This window comes from Curcuma longa, unplaced genomic scaffold (assembly GCF_044706935.1).
Source record: "Curcuma longa cultivar G26 ecotype Majalengka, Jawa Barat unplaced genomic scaffold, ITB_CL_G26_1.1 contig_19656, whole genome shotgun sequence".
NCBI classification, from domain to species: Eukaryota; Viridiplantae; Streptophyta; class Magnoliopsida; order Zingiberales; family Zingiberaceae; genus Curcuma; species Curcuma longa.
Window position 1 is genome coordinate 27,122 of NW_027431155.1, and position 15,598 is coordinate 42,719.

Sequence of the window (15,598 nt, forward strand, 5' to 3'; positions counted from 1 at the left end):
AGCCTCTACTCAAAATGTAAACTCTATTCTTGTAAAATTATACGAGATGAGATGAAGAGAACCACATAACAAATTCAATAACAAAAGGAAGACATCATTTATCTAAAACTTAGGAAAAAGAAGAAAAAAAAAACAGAATAATCCTCGCCATCTGCTACTCAAACAACTCATGTTCTATGTTCTCTAAATATCTCAATTGGGAAGATCTGATATGAAATCTAGCTGATGGAAATCTTTCGTGGTCGCCGTGTTTGTGCTTGCGTTTCGTACTGCAAAAAAAGGACGGCAAGAAATATAAAGATAAGGATATGAATGAACTGATGTAAGGCAAACGGAAAAGTACCTTTTTGAGGAAAGCATCAATCTCCTCCTGTGTCAGAGCTTCTTCACCGGCATTTTTGTCCCACCCAAGTGATCGTAAGAAAGCTTCTTCTTCCGGATCAGGAACAGAGTCTAAATATGAGTTAGCTTCTTTATTGTCAGCATATGGTCGATCAGGCTCATCAGTACTAAGATTTTTATTTTCTGCTGAAAAATCCAAGCCAGGTTGGCAGTTCTGTACACTGACTGAGGAAGCATTTTGCAAGTCCTCCGGTGGTCCAAGACAGCCAGGCTCCCGAATAGAACCTGAAGGATTTAATGATTTCTTCCTCAATAAATTGAAGAAATCATTCCTATTCTGGGCGTGATAAAGAAGTTTTCTTTCTCCAACAGATACAACTCGCTTTAACACACCATTTTTGCCCTCACCTTTATTCTTTTGGTCAGATTGGCCCTTTGAAGGAAGGCTTGCAGTAGATGGAACAAGTCCAACATAGGCAATGGCTTTGCCAACACTCGAACTGTCTTCAGCAGTAGGTGATATGATGTTCTTCTCTCGGTTAAGAACTTGAAAGTTTCCCGCTTGATATGCCTTTGCAATATCAGATCTTATTGGTGTTCGCCCGGCAAGGTTTATCTGCTGGCCACCCTTTGCAAAAGAACTAAAATCTACACCTCCACCCTTTGCACTTTTTATTTTGGCCTTTTCTGCTAAGCTGCAAGTCTGAGAACAACAGATGATCCTCAGAATGCAGAAGATGAATAAATCAAGCATTCGAACATAATTTCCACATAAAAGATATGAGATGATAATAGGGGATGAATAACTGGAAAATCAGCACAAGCAATGTACTTAATAGTAACAGATATCTTTTTCATCTCACAGCTTCAGATTGCAATTTCATGATAGAAGATAGGTGTGTTGCATAATTTTAAAAACAATTAAACATTCAGCACATCTTAAGTCATTTCTGAAATACATAATGCATAAACATAGATATCATGACCAACAATAACTCTAACCACACTATTTCACAAAGGGATCTCTGGCATTCATCTGATAGTTTTGCAATGCGTATTACACACTACACAGTATTCATCTGTTGGAGTAATCACTCAAAATCTTATAATATATGACTATTTGAGGATTCTTCATGATAATTAAGATCCAGCCAATAATACGCTTTATGAGAACAAGATTCCCACCACATGAAATAAGATGTTTGATGTGCATTTGTATTCAGCACAAACACAAGTCACAGATGGCAACTCTTTTTAAAGGTTCTAATACCTTCTCTATACTTATTTTGCATTACTTTGGTAAAAATCTTTTTTTTTAGCCCTACCATAAAGGTAAGGACTAATTATACTTGTGCACAGATCATGTTGATTTTACTAACATTACAACACCAAATAGATATAACTGAAGTTTCATTTGAGTAGACACTACAAAGAGAATCATTAAGGATTCATCACATCAAACTAAACGTAAGAAACTGATGTCATTTATCTTTGTTTAGTTGAGTTTGAAGATTCTCCATTGTGAAACCTTCAAAGTTTAAATTAGGTTCGAAGCCCTTAAGCTAAAAATCAGCTGTGACAAGACATGAAAATTTGGCAAGGAAACAAGCAAATTGATACTAGATCACGTGCGACGTAGCATTACATGGAGCTTAATGGTTAATGGAGGAAAAAGATCTACAAGTTGATCCCAGTAGTAGGAACAAACATGGCTGATGGACAACAAACCAAAAAATTGAGTTTCTGGAATATTCAATAAATAAGTGATAACCAAATTTTCTCAAGGTGCTATTAGAATGGTGCATTACGGAGTGAGGAGGTAAATGGAAACCAAAAAAATCTAATTAGTAAAATGAAATGATATAAATGAGCTGAGCATTACCCAGTGGGCATTACCCAGTGATATAACCTTACAACACTTAAATGGAGATAAATGACAAGACAAATCCTTATAGCCAACTCCAAATAGTTGGAACACAACTACAACGGCAACAACGACCAAAGTCTTCACGAATGGGTTAACCAAACAATGGATGGACAATGAGAGATTTTGGTGTGATTAGATAACGGTGAGGGAAATTCCATCATTGTTTTTGCATAATAAATGTGTAGTTTCATTAATAGTGACATGTTGTGGGAAAATAGAAAACTAAGAGGGAAAGCTTTTCATCCTAACCTTAGAAGAGAGGTTATGGGTATATCTTGAGGTAGAAATTCATTCCTCAAATAGAGACATGCTTAACTGTCAAAAGTTTGAGTGTCGTAATGCATTATAACTCTACTTGAACACTAACATAGTGGGATTTTGCTGGAGCCTATTTTAGCTCTTTCTTTGATTATTTTGTCCCTTTATGTATGTTAGACTCTTTATGCATATATAAATATATAAGCTTTTATTATTTTTGTCGTGCTTAAAGTATTTATTTTATTAGAGTATGCATTATTACTCATTTAGTTGTAAACTTGTTATTAATTATAAATTTACTTGTTATGCAAGATATGGAAAACATGATGTCATATGAATAGTAAGAGATGTTATGTTAGAGAATTCAAGCTAAGGATATGATAGTATTCATTGAATATTTGCTTGAAAGTTCACATTGACTGGCACCTAACATGCAACATTCGCCCTTTTTCATCCGGGCTTAGGACCAACATTGGCAGGGTTTAAGGATATGATAGCATGTTTGTCATAAATGAATTATAGTGTTAGGGGAACCACTTGTGGAAATTTACTCTAAGATTGGATTTGTGACAATTGGTTTCAACGTGACTTGACCTAATTGTGTATGATATAAAGAGTCGAGATTCCAAAGTACCTTAGGTTCAAAAGAGTTCTCTAAGCTCGGCGATCAAAGTGATGACTATAGTCAAGACATATTTTAAGAATTTCCGACCAGGGTAACCCTCTTGGATCAAGATATAGATATGGGTATTGTCCCCTTGAATCCATTATATTTCATCTTAGAGATTATAACTTTTATATTCTTTTCTCTTGCATGACTTGGTTATATTTTTGTTTGGCCTCTTAGGAGGCTGTCCTACATATTTATACTTTTTTCAAATTGCAATTAGGTTTGGAATTCATACATTTTATGAAAATCACTTTTAGTTCTTCATGTTTTTGCACAATTGTTTTATGGTTTCCAATAATTGTCAAGCTCCTCTTTATTAACTTAGATCAATCTAAATATGGAGTATATTTAATCATATTGAATCATTATTCTTATTTGATGTACTTTGATTGGCATGAGGGACATGCTGATTGGGTTATTCCATCATCAACATGGTCATTCCCATCCATGAGAATGGGTTTAATTGGAGTGCGACACCAATAATTTTGAGATTCAAATCACACTCCAATGCTAGTTTTAAAGTCAAGTGGGACTAAGATAGTGCAAATGCTAAAAAATTAAGTTGAATTAATTATGGCATTAAAGGAGCAAAAGATCACCTTTCAACAATCTAACAACAAGATCCATCTACGGCCACATACATCATTGATACCCTGATACAAATCTAGTTCTAGATCAGCCTGCCATGCCCAAGTGACATTATTTGAGAACAACTCATTGCCTATGTGTTCGAAGATCTCTAGCTAGGAGCAGACCTCGAAGACTAGATTGGTGTGTCATGATCTCTTGGAGCCAAAGGGGTAATATCAGCAGAGCTCCTTGAGCTCTCCCCTCTGAATATGCAGAATTACTGGAGCAGTCAACACACCCAATCAACACACCCCAAGCTCTTCTCTGACATGAGCTCAATGAGCTCGCCTATTTGATGCTCTGGGTTCCCACTAACTGGGCTCTCTTCTTCGAGCTCCCCAAATTCTATGCCCTGTGCTCTCGATGTTGCTCTCCTAGCCATCCCTAGGTATGGTTCTCCATATTGCCCATCATTGCATGCCTAGACATGGCTCCCCTCTAGTATGGATCGTATGTGTAAATGGTCTCCCATGTCGTCTGTCACTATGAACCAAGACATGCTTAAACATGACCCCCTACAGTTACAAGTCATCCCCATACATGATTTCTCACCTACCTCCACCTATAAATACTCGGATATATCCACTAGAAAAGGGGTTCAGATTGTTATACACTCTCTAGTGTCTTTACAACCTTTCTACATCCACCTTTGTGTGACTTAAGCATTAGAGGGGCTTTACTAAACAACTTCGGCTCCCTTTGATGCTCTTTCTAATGTGTATGAGTTGGACATATGCTACTTGGGCTCAGCAATCTCCACTTCAATCGTTTCCACATCATTCAACCTTTGCATCATTGTCATCCATTTCAGCATCCTACTTCACCGATCGATTTCCACCACATCAATAAATGGTAGTATTACTTGTTACACCATAGGAACAAATTGAGTGCTCGATCAACTAAGGAAGCATCAAAAGGAAATTGAGGAAAATAAGGGAATAGGGATGGCACCTCAAATTCCAACAAAATTTTAGGGTAAAAAATAAGCTATTTTAAAATAGAACCAAAGCAAACTTAAGGTTTTATATGTGTATGGGTATACAACATATAATTTGTATATATTATATATCATCAAATATAATCATAGAATATTATTATGCATATGTATAGATTTTATCAAAAAAAAAAGTATATATGTATACAATATGTAGAACAAGGATTAAGAAATAGGTTGATTTTTTAGGAAACCCTAAAACTCAAATTCTAAGAAATAAAATAATTAAACCCAACCAGAAACCCAAAATCAGGTAAATTTGAATCAATTTATAGGTCAGTTCAAGGTGAAAAGCTTTTTCTACCTAGCCTTGTATGGATATAGGGTGTTTGTTCCTGCTTTCCAAGTGATCTAATAAAACCATTTGAACAGTTTGAACTATGTTATTCTAACTTGTCATATGTGTTGCTTTTAAGATACAACACTCTATTCTAAAGAGAATAATTTGAGTTTCAACTAGAGCTAAAAGTTTCCATTGATGTTAGATCCAAGGATGCCAGAAGATCACAAAAACCTTAATTCCCTTTCCACTTAAACACACATTCACAATTTACAAACCAATGCATGCAAATTAATTTCTAATCCTATGTTAAAGCTTTCTAATAGATTTCCTAATCACATTTATAACATTTTACTTAGTTGTTTGTCTCATAAGAATCTGCACAAGCAGGTAAAATTAAACTTTTTATCCTACATGGTCTCTACAATGATTACTCTATACCTTATTATCCAAACCCAAGATGTATAATCATTTTATTAGAGAAAACATTTAGCAACATGGATAGCAATTGTGTACAAGATCGTCTAAATAAATGAAGATAATGAAGGAAAGGATCAAACATTCATCGATGTTGTGAAAATAGGAAATATATTTCAACAAGAAAAAGGCAAGTCAGGAAGCTATACCAAGACTTTAGGCAGTACAGGAGTCACAGGTATCAGCTGCTTGCATTTTTTTAGAATAAGTTCTTCAATCCGCTGAGTGTCAACAGAGGACTACATAACATGTAAATGTCATGTTAATGGAAACCACATGCCTGTAATAAAACAACAAAAGGCAACAGTTCTGCATTTTAAAAATTACCTGAAGAGCATTATCAACTAGGGAAGGTCTTTGTGCCAATGCCTCTGCCATTGTGTTTCGAGTTGCAGATGAAAACAAACTTCCATCAGTTTCAACTTGTACAGGTATTTCAGCTAAAGCTGAAGTTCCATTGATGATGGCAGTTGCAACAGGAAGACTTTGGACAGCAGTCTTAGGACAAGGAGACAATACCTCAATAGCATCTGAGAAGTTTTGCCTGCCTTCAGCTTGAAGGGATGGAAAATCCTTCTCAAATTTTCTGTCAATGCTTCTAATTACACTTCCCACAGAACCAATGTTATTCCCACTATTTACAGGTCGTTTAGGACAGAAGTCAAATTGTCTTCCTGCTATTGTAGATTGGGAACGTCTCAACGCATCTTTTTCAGCCCTAACTCTTAGAAATGGGTCGTGATAGCCAAATCCATTCTCAACCAACAATGGCCTACTTTGTCTATCACAGGTATCAAAATCCCTCTCTTGGTTTTTGTCACGAGACCTACGGAAACTACTGTAATCCTGCAGTTTGGCAGAGCTACCTCTATCCGGAGCAATAGACCCATTAGAGCTTAAACTCCTCCTGAAATTCTTATCATGGTGACTGAGTAATCTACTCCTTGAGCCACATTCCACACCATTTTCATCTACAGGAAACCAAGAAATAGGATCAACTTACAGGAACTTTAAACATAAGAATAAGTATCATAAGGAAAGAATAGCAACAACTACCAGAACGTTTGGAAGTGCTGATGCGCAGGGTATTGCTGGAATTGCTCCCATTTGCTAACTTATACCATTGTGGAACCAATGCAGGCTCACCTCTATCCATTTGCAGTATAGATCATTATCTATATACAGCTAATGCTCTCTACCTCTGGACAATCTATAAAAAATTTATTCAACGAATCTATTTCCTATACTAAGTATCCTATCAGAAGAATCCAACCGTACTACTTGGATGAGGACAACTGTGAATTTTTTTCAAAACGCCATCGCCATCGTGGGAAAGTTAATCTACCAAATCCACTGATTCCGCATACAAAGCCCCTCCAGGGACGCACTTCTCTCAAGAGGAGCAGGATTCAAATATCTCAAACAACCATGGGAAGATGGCGCAATGACCGATAAAATCAAGGAAATATCACCGCCGAGAAACCATCAAAGAAGAACAACAACAAGGTCAAACTCCCAAAAACGGCAACTGCAGGTAAATCAAGCAAGGCAAACCCTAGGCTAAAAATGGAAATGAGAACAAAAAGGGTACAAGGGTAAGGAAACAACAGAGCGAAATTCCACCCCTCTCCTCCAAGATTACGGGAAGAATCGAGGAGACCTCAGAACCCTAAAGGCCCGTTCAGATTGATGCGAGCGGAACAGAAATCTTACGGCGGGGAAGGAATCCGATCACGGCGGGGAAGGAATCCGGTGTGCGAGCGAGCTATTACGGAGATGAATCGGAGGAGCGCCGCCTGCTTGCCTGCTTCGATCTCACTAGCTTGTCGCCCAGAATGGCAATCGAATCAAAACGTAAATGCTCGCCGCCGCTCTTTGTTCCCTTGGAACGTTTGCGTCTGTGAAGGGAGGAGGCGGGGAGGGAAGGCGTGGTGGTGGTTCTCTCGCTCGCTCCGCTCCGCTCTTGCCTTTTATCGTCTCTCTGGTTCGCCACCGGTTCGGTCGCTGTCCTAGTTTTCTGCGGCTGGTGAACCGGTCTAGGGCTGGCAATTAAAATCGAAATAACTTTTGTTGTTTTTGACTGCGTCTTAAAGTCCATGTTCTGCTATGCACGTGGAAAAAGAAGATAACGGCAACGGGCTTGCTTTTATTAAATAAAGTTTCTTGATTTTGTTAAATAAAAAAATCGAATTGAACGAAAACAATAATTTGGTTTCACATTTTAATCGAATTCATTTTATCAGGACTTAGTTGATCAAAATACAATAATATTTTAGTCTTGAAAAAACCATTCATTATTGTTCCGGGGATAATCCAATGGGCTCATCATCGCCAAACTCGAGTATGATCCGGGTCTGACTTGAATCTCGCCCAGAGACCTAATAAACCCTGTACAAATCTCCCTTGGTCTGATAAGCCTTGGCCGAATCCCCATTCGGCCACAACCATCGCCGAATCCCCATTCGGCCGTAGCCTTAGCCGAATCACTCCACTCGGCCACTCGGCCACTCGGCCATTCGGCCACTCGGCCACTCGGCCATTCATTCGGCCATCCGGCCACTCGGCCATTCGGCCATTCGGCCATCCGGCCACTCGGCCATTCGGCCACTCGGCCATTCGGCCACTCGGCCATTCGGCCATCCGGCCACTCGGCCACTCGGCCATTCGACCATCCAGCCACTCGGCCACTCGGTCATTCGGCCACAGCAGCTCAGCTCTGCCCATTCGGCCATTCGGCAGCTCAGCCCTGCCACTCAGCAGACTCCTCACCAGGCCGAATCCGAGTCCTCAGCAGACTCGCCTTACAGTGCCCTGGCATGTCCCATCATGTTCTCTGACTGGCCCACGCCCTTCATTTATTATCGTCGCCCTCTCTAAACACCCACGTGGGCAATGACATGACGGCTACCTACCAGAGATGGGACTCATGACTATTGTGCTTGATTGTTCCTGACATCTAATTAATTATGATGGGACATCTTGTAAATGATGACGTGACAGGTATGCATGCTCATCTCTCCTTAAAACGACCACTCCTTCCACAGCAGGTAAGCTCTCGGCTCCCGCACTCTTCTACACGCTCAAGTTCATTACTGTTCATCTTCTTCCTCCCGCCGTCCTTGACTTGAGCGTCGGAGTGGTCGCGCCAGGGCACCCCCCTGGCCTTCCCACTGACGTTCTCTGTGTCCGCAGGCCTTCCAGTTCTTGAAGCTCTTCCTGTTCTCCATCAGCTCCGGCGAAGCTCCCGGCGACCCTGAAGCCACCATCCCCTCAGCTCCATCCACTGTTCAAAGCCAGCAGCGAGGAGGCTATTCGCGAGAGCCATCTACGAGGAGGCCCGGTGACGTGTCCCGGAGCAGTTCTCAACCGGAACATAATTTGGCGCCGTCTGTGGGAACACATTTCTGCCCGGATTTGAGATGCCGACGGACAAACCTCCTCAGCCTCGCCTCACGCCATGACGGAGGAAGATTTCAACAGGGCGGTCGCCACGGCCGTCCTAGCGGTTTCTGGACAACAACTTCAGGTACAAGCTTGCCCTTCGAGACCTCCATCTCTCGCCGACGATGCTCGCACCACCGGCGCGCCAGTTGTCCGGGTCCACAAAAGGCCCGCTATAGGCCCACGGAGGCCCACTATTCTCGAGTCCAGAATCCTCAAGTCCTTCAAGCCCCAACATCATCAGGCCCATTAGGCCTACCAGGCCCCGGCCCACCCTCAGGCCCAGGCTCAGGCCCAGGCCCGGTCCTACATCGACGCTACGCATCTCAGACCGATGCAGAGGGCAAAGACTTAACCAGGCCATGGAATGCTACGCATCTCCAGCTTTACCGCATTTAGCGATCAAGAACACTAAACACCATGGTACGTACTTTACTTCCCTACACTTGAATAACGGGGATACTTCCGCAGGTCCTCTCCACGCTAAGGCTTTTCAACCATTCGACATCACTCTCCCGACTCGGACATAGTCGGGATCGAGCTGTCTCCACCTACATAATCAGGTCTCGGACCTGCGCCATCAGCAAATGTCCTTTTCAGGGCTCAACCTCCCTTCGGCTCGGACATAGCCAAGGTCGAGCTCGATTCAGGTCTCGGACCTGCGCCATCAGCAAATGTCCTTTTCAGGGCTCAACCTCCCTTCGGCTCGGACATAGCCAAGGTCGAGCTCAATTTAGGTCTCGGACCTACGCCACCGACGCAACTTAGGTCGCGGACCTGCGCCTTCGACAAACGCCTCCGGTCTAGCTTTACCAGCAATCACACTCCTGGTCCAAGACAAGGGAAATTTACAAAGCTAATTCGAATCGTCCATTCGGCCACTCCTCCGCCGAATCCTTCATTCGGCTATGCCTCCACCGAATCTCCATGCTGCAGCGCCTCCGCCGAATCCTTCACGTGGTTATGCCTTCACCGAAGCCTTCATTCGACAGCATCTCTGCCGAATCCTTCATCCGGCTAAGCCCTCACCGAATCTCCATGCTGCAGCGCCTCCGCCGAATCCTTCACGCGGTTATGCCTTCGCCGAAGCCTTCATTCGGCAGCATCTCCGCCGAATCCTTCATCCGGCTAAGCCCTCGCCGAATCTCTGCAGCGCCTTCGCCGAATCTTCCTGCTAAGGTATCTTCACCGAATTCATCATTCGGACTCTCTTCTACCGAATCCATCATTCAAGCACTCCTTCGCCGAATTCGCCCCTCAGACACCCCTGCACTGAGCCCATCATTCGGTTACTTGGTCACCCAATGCCCCATGCGGTTACGACTTCACCGGATGCCCCGTTAGGATCAGTCTTCACCAAGGACCTCTTTTGATCTCATTTTTGCCGAATCCTCCATGCGGCTTCACCTGCGCCGAATTCTTCAGTCGACTTCACCTTTGCCGAATCCGTCATTCGGCTTCACCTTTGCCGAATCCGTCATTCGGCTTCAACTTTGCCGAATCGTCCGCAAGCCCGGACCGTCTACATTGCCGAATCATCCGCAAGCCCGGACCGTCTACATTGCCGAATCATCCACAAGCCCGGACCGTCTACATTGCCAAATCGTCCACAAGCACGGACACTCTACGTATCGTCCGCAAGCACGGACACTCTACGTATCGTCCGCAAGCACGGACACTCTATGCATCGTCCGCAAGCACGGACATTCTACGAATCGTCCGCAAGCACGGACACTCTACGCATCGTCCGCAAGCACGGACACTTTACGCATAGTCCGCAAGCACGGACACTCTACGCATCGTCCGCAAGCACGGACACTCTACGCATCGTCCGCAAGCACGGACACTCTACGCATCGTCCGCAAGCACGGACACTCTCCACTGCCGTATCGTTCGCAAGTACGGACACTCTCCACTGCCGTATCGTCCGCAAGCACGGACACTCTCCACTGCCGTATCGTTCGCAAGTACGGACACTCTCCACTGCCGTATCGTCCGCAAGCACGGACACTCTACGCATCGTCCGCAAGCACGGACACTCTACGCATCATCCGCAAGCACGGACACTCTACGCATCGTCCGCAAGCACGGACACTCTATGCATCGTCCGCAAGCACGGACACTCTACGAATCGTCCGCAAGCACGGACACTCTCCACTGCCGTATCGTCCGCAAGCACGGACACTCTACGCATCGTCCGCAAGCACGGACACTTTACGCATCGTTCGCAAGCACAGACACTCTACGCATCGTCCGCAAGCACGGACATTTTACGCATCATCCGCAAGCACGGACACTCTACGCATCGTCCGCAAGCACGGACACTTTACGCATCGTCCACAAGCATGGACACTCTACGCATCGTCCGCAAGCACGGACACTCTACGAATCGTCCGCAAGCACGGACACTCTCCACTGCCGTATCGTCCGCAAGCACGGACACTCTACGTATCGTCCGCAAGCACGGACATTTTACGCATCATCCGCAAGCACGGACACTCTACGCATCGTCCGCAAGCACGGACACTTTACGCATCGTCCACAAGCATGGACACTCTACGCATCGTCCGCAAGCACGGACACTCTACGAATCGTCTGCAAGCACGGACACTCTCCATTGCCGTATCGTCCGCAAGCACGGACACTCTACGTATCGTCCGCAAGCACGGACACTCTACGAATCGTCCGCAAGCACGGATACACTACGTATCGTCCGCAAGCACAGACACTCTACGAATCGTCCGCAAGCACGGACACTTTACGCATCGTCCACAAGCACGGACACTCTACGCATCGTCCGCAAGCACGGACACTTTACGCATCGTCCGCAAGCACGGACACTCTACGCATTGTCCGCAAGCACGGACACTCTACGCATCGTCCGCAAGCATGGACACTCTACGAAACGTCCGCAAGCACGGACACTCTCCACTGCCGTATCGTCCGCAAGCACGGACACTCTACGTATCGTCCGCAAGCACGGACACTCTACGAATCGTCCGCAAGCACGGATACACTACGCATCGTCCGCAAGCACGGACACACTACGCATCGTCCGCAAGCACGGACACTTCACATTTCCGAATCGTCCGCAAGCACGGACACTTCACATTGCCGAATCGTCCACAAGCACAGACACTCTCCACTTCCGAATCGTCTGCAAGCCCGGACCGTCTACATTGCCGAATCGTCCGCAAGCTCGGACCGTCTACACTTCCGAATCGTCCGCAAGCACGGACACTCTGTTCAGTCATTCGGTTATTCTGCTCAGTCAGTTGGCCACTTTGCTCAGTCATTCGGCCATGTCCACACGTCCATTCGGCTATTCGGCCGTGACCATTCGGCCATTCGGTAGCTCAGCCCTGCCACTCAGCAGCTCAGCTCTGCTCATTCGGCCACAGCAGCTCAGCTCTGCCCATTCGGCCATTCGGCAGCTCAGCTCTGCAGCAGCTCGGCCACAGCAGCTCAGCTCTGCCCATTCGGCCATTCGGCAGCTCAGCCCTGCCACTCAGCAACTCAACCCTGCCACACAGCAGCTCAGCTCTGCTCATTCGGCCACAGCAGCTCAGCTCTGCTCATTCGGCCACAACAGCTCAGCTCTGCCCATTCGGCCATTCGGCAGCTCAGCCCTGCCACTCAGCAGCTCAGCCCTACCACATAGCAGCTCAGCTCTGCCCATTCGGCCATGACCATTCGGCCATTCGGCCATGTCCATTCGGCCATGACCATTCGGCCATTCGGCCATGACCATTCGACCATTCGGCCATGTCCATTTGGCCATTCGGCCATGTCCATTCGGCCATTCAGCCATGACCATTCAGACATCCTTCCAGGCTCCTCAGCCATCCTTCCAGGCTTCTCAGCCATCCTTCCAAGGCTTCTCAGCCATCCTTCCAAGGCTTCTCAGCCATCCTTCCAAGGCTTCTCAGCCATTCTTCCAAGCTTCTCAGCCATTCCAAGGCTTCTCTACAGCCCTCTCGGCCTCATACCCCTGGTCTCATTTTGAAGACTATCTTGGATCTGTACCAGCTCCTTCATCGGGCTTGCAAAGTATTCTACCTACGGGTTATCAATCGCCCCTATCCTCTCGGACTCCAGGTTTCATCCTCTCCCATTTGATCGGCTGAGTCTACGGACCCGACTCAAACTCGAGTCCAACTCAGTCTAGTCAGTCCGACTCACGCTCCCTTCGACTAGACTAGTGGGGAGGCTTATGTTCCGGGGATAATCCAATGGGCTCATCATCGCCGAACTCGAGTATGATCCGGGTCTGACTTGAATCTCGCCCAGAGACCTGATAAACCCTGTACAAATCTCCCTTGGTCTGATAAGCCTTGGCCGAATCCCCATTCGGCCACAACCATCGCCGAATCCCCATTCGGCCGTAGCCTTAGCCGAATCCCCACTCGGCCACTCGGCCACTCGGCCATTCGGCCACTCGGCCACTCGGCCATTCGGCCATCCGGCCACTCGGCCACGGCCATGGCCATCCGGCCACTCGGCCATCCGGCCACTACCCATTCGGCCACTCGGCCATTCGGCCATCCGGCCACTCGGCCACTCGGCCACTCGACCATCCAGCCACTCGGCCACTCGGCCATTCGGCCACAGCAGCTCAGCCCTGCCCATTCGGCCATTCGGCAGCTCAGCCCTGCCACTCAGCAGACTCCTCACCAGGCCGAATCCGAGTCCTCAGCAGACTCGCCTTACAGTGCCCTGGCATGTCCCATCATGTTCTCTGACTGGCCCACGCCCTTCATTTATTATCGCCGCCCTCTCTAAACACCCACGTGGGCAATGACATGACGGCTACCTACCAGAGATGGGACTCATGACTATTGTGCTTGATTGTTCCTGACATCTAATTAATTATGATGGGACATCTTGTAAATGATGACGTGACAGGTATGCATGCTCATCTCTCCTTAAAACGACCACTCCTTCCACAGCAGGTAAGCTCTCGGCTCCCGCACTCTTCTACACGCTCAAGTTCATTACTGTTCATCTTCTTCCTCCCGCCGTCCTTGACTTGAGCGTCGGAGTGGTCGCGCCAGGGCACCCCCCTGGCCTTCCCACTGACGTTCTCTGTGTCCGCAGGCCTTCCAGTTCTTGAAGCTCTTCCTGTTCTCCATCAGCTCCGGCGAAGCTCCCGGCGACCCTGAAGCCACCATCCCCTCAGCTCCATCCACTGTTCAAAGCCAGCAGCGAGGAGGCTATTCGCGAGAGCCATCTACGAGGAGGCCCGGTGACGTGTCCCGGAGCAGTTCTCAACCGGAACAATTATAATTTTTTATTCATATTAATTTGATTTGGTAGAATTGATCATATAGATAGATCTACACGTGCGTTGTCATGGGCTATGGCCCAGTCCAAAAAATTTCTTTTGAGGTGGCAGATCCAAAGGAAAGGTAGGATCTTGGTAGCGATTGACGAGACTCTTCCACTTACAATTATGATATTTATTTTCCATAGCGATATATTTAACTTCGATTATAGAGAGTGATATATAATGTTATTTATGATTTGACCAATTAATTAAGGATGAATTAAAAAATTGATATCCTTCACTCGTACTCTTCCAATCCAATTTACATCCGACGTAATTAGAATTGAAATACCCTACAAGATCAAAAGTCTCAATCATAGAATACCAAAGCCTTACACTTTGTGTTCACTTAAGGTATCTTAGGATTCTCTTAACCGCAATTAAATATGATTCTTTGACATAAGATTGATATCTTGTATACATTTTTATAATAAATAAAACTTAATCGACTCTTCCTTAATAGACTCAATACGGTTCAGAACTGACGGTTCGGAATCACTAATTCGATGGTTCAAAATCGTCAATTCAATAGTTCCTGGCAGATTGACTCTTAACTTTAAACATCCAAGATAGTTACGATTCATGGTTCAGAATTTTAAATTCACAATTCACCACAATTAAGATTATTATTATTTAAAAATTATAAATTTATAAAAAAAATACAAAGAAAGACTTATAATTATTTAAGTTGCCTACATATCCCCTACGATTTTAAAAGAGTATCCCTAACCTTAGAAGTATCACCATCCATACGTCCTTATGTCTCAGATGTTTTGCTCGGGCTTATCATCGATAAATTGAATATCATGATCCTCATTCAGATTGACTATTTCTTTGCTCCTCCAAGATTAAGATGATGAATCTCCTCTTTTCATTATAATTGAAGAATTGAAATCGAAAGCAATTAAGATTTCGAAATTAAGAGATATGAGAGTAAAGAAGATGATGTTAAAATGATGAAATAAGTTCATTATTTATAGAGTTTGACGAATAGTGGATATTAAATCGTAGTTATTGATCAAAAAATAATTAACTAATCTCAAACATAAAAAAATTAAAAAACCCCTCTTCCCCAACTATTATAGAGTTGAAATAATTATTTACTCTTTTCTCTTCTTCCAACTATTAAAAATAGTAATATAACAAAAGAAAACTATTGATTAGTTATTAAATAATTAACTAACACATAAGAACATCAATGGTTATAGTCTAGTTGATTAGAATATTCGGCTCTTATCTAGGAGATTCGGGAT

General features: G+C 44.8%; 1 protein-coding gene across 2 annotated transcripts; it reads right to left on the reverse strand.

The window, feature by feature from the left end:
* Window positions 1-9: 9 nt before the first annotated feature.
* On the reverse strand, window positions 10-7,377 carry LOC141817196 (uncharacterized). 2 transcript variants are annotated; one of them, XM_074704859.1, is made up of 6 exons: window positions 6,635-7,377; window positions 5,906-6,549; window positions 5,728-5,817; window positions 751-1,045; window positions 344-627; window positions 10-269 (listed from the first exon to the last, which is right to left on the reverse strand). In XM_074704859.1, the coding sequence occupies exons 1-6, from the start codon at window positions 6,732-6,734 to the stop codon at window positions 219-221; spliced, it is 1,464 nt and encodes a 487-aa protein (XP_074560960.1). In that variant the 5' UTR covers window positions 6,735-7,377; the 3' UTR covers window positions 10-218. The 2 variants fall into 2 exon arrangements, with proteins under 2 accessions (XP_074560960.1, XP_074560958.1); XM_074704857.1 differs by having other exon boundaries at window positions 344-1,045.
* Between the last annotated feature and the right edge of the window lie 8,221 nt (window positions 7,378-15,598).

What these genes read in the sequence shown, in the direction of transcription:
- LOC141817196 (XM_074704857.1), bottom strand. Translation starts at nt 6,734, where the DNA reads ATGGATAGAGGTGAGCCTGCATTGGTTCCACAATGGTATAAGTTAGCA. An exon ending in TAGTTGATAATGCTCTTCAG is followed by an intron (nt 5,818 to 5,905) that starts GTAATTTTTAAA and finishes CATGTTATGTAG; the next exon opens with TCCTCTGTTGACACTCAGCG. An exon ending in CTGTACTGCCTAAAGTCTTG is followed by an intron (nt 1,046 to 5,727) that starts GTATAGCTTCCT and finishes TGTTGTTCTCAG; the next exon opens with ACTTGCAGCTTAGCAGAAAA.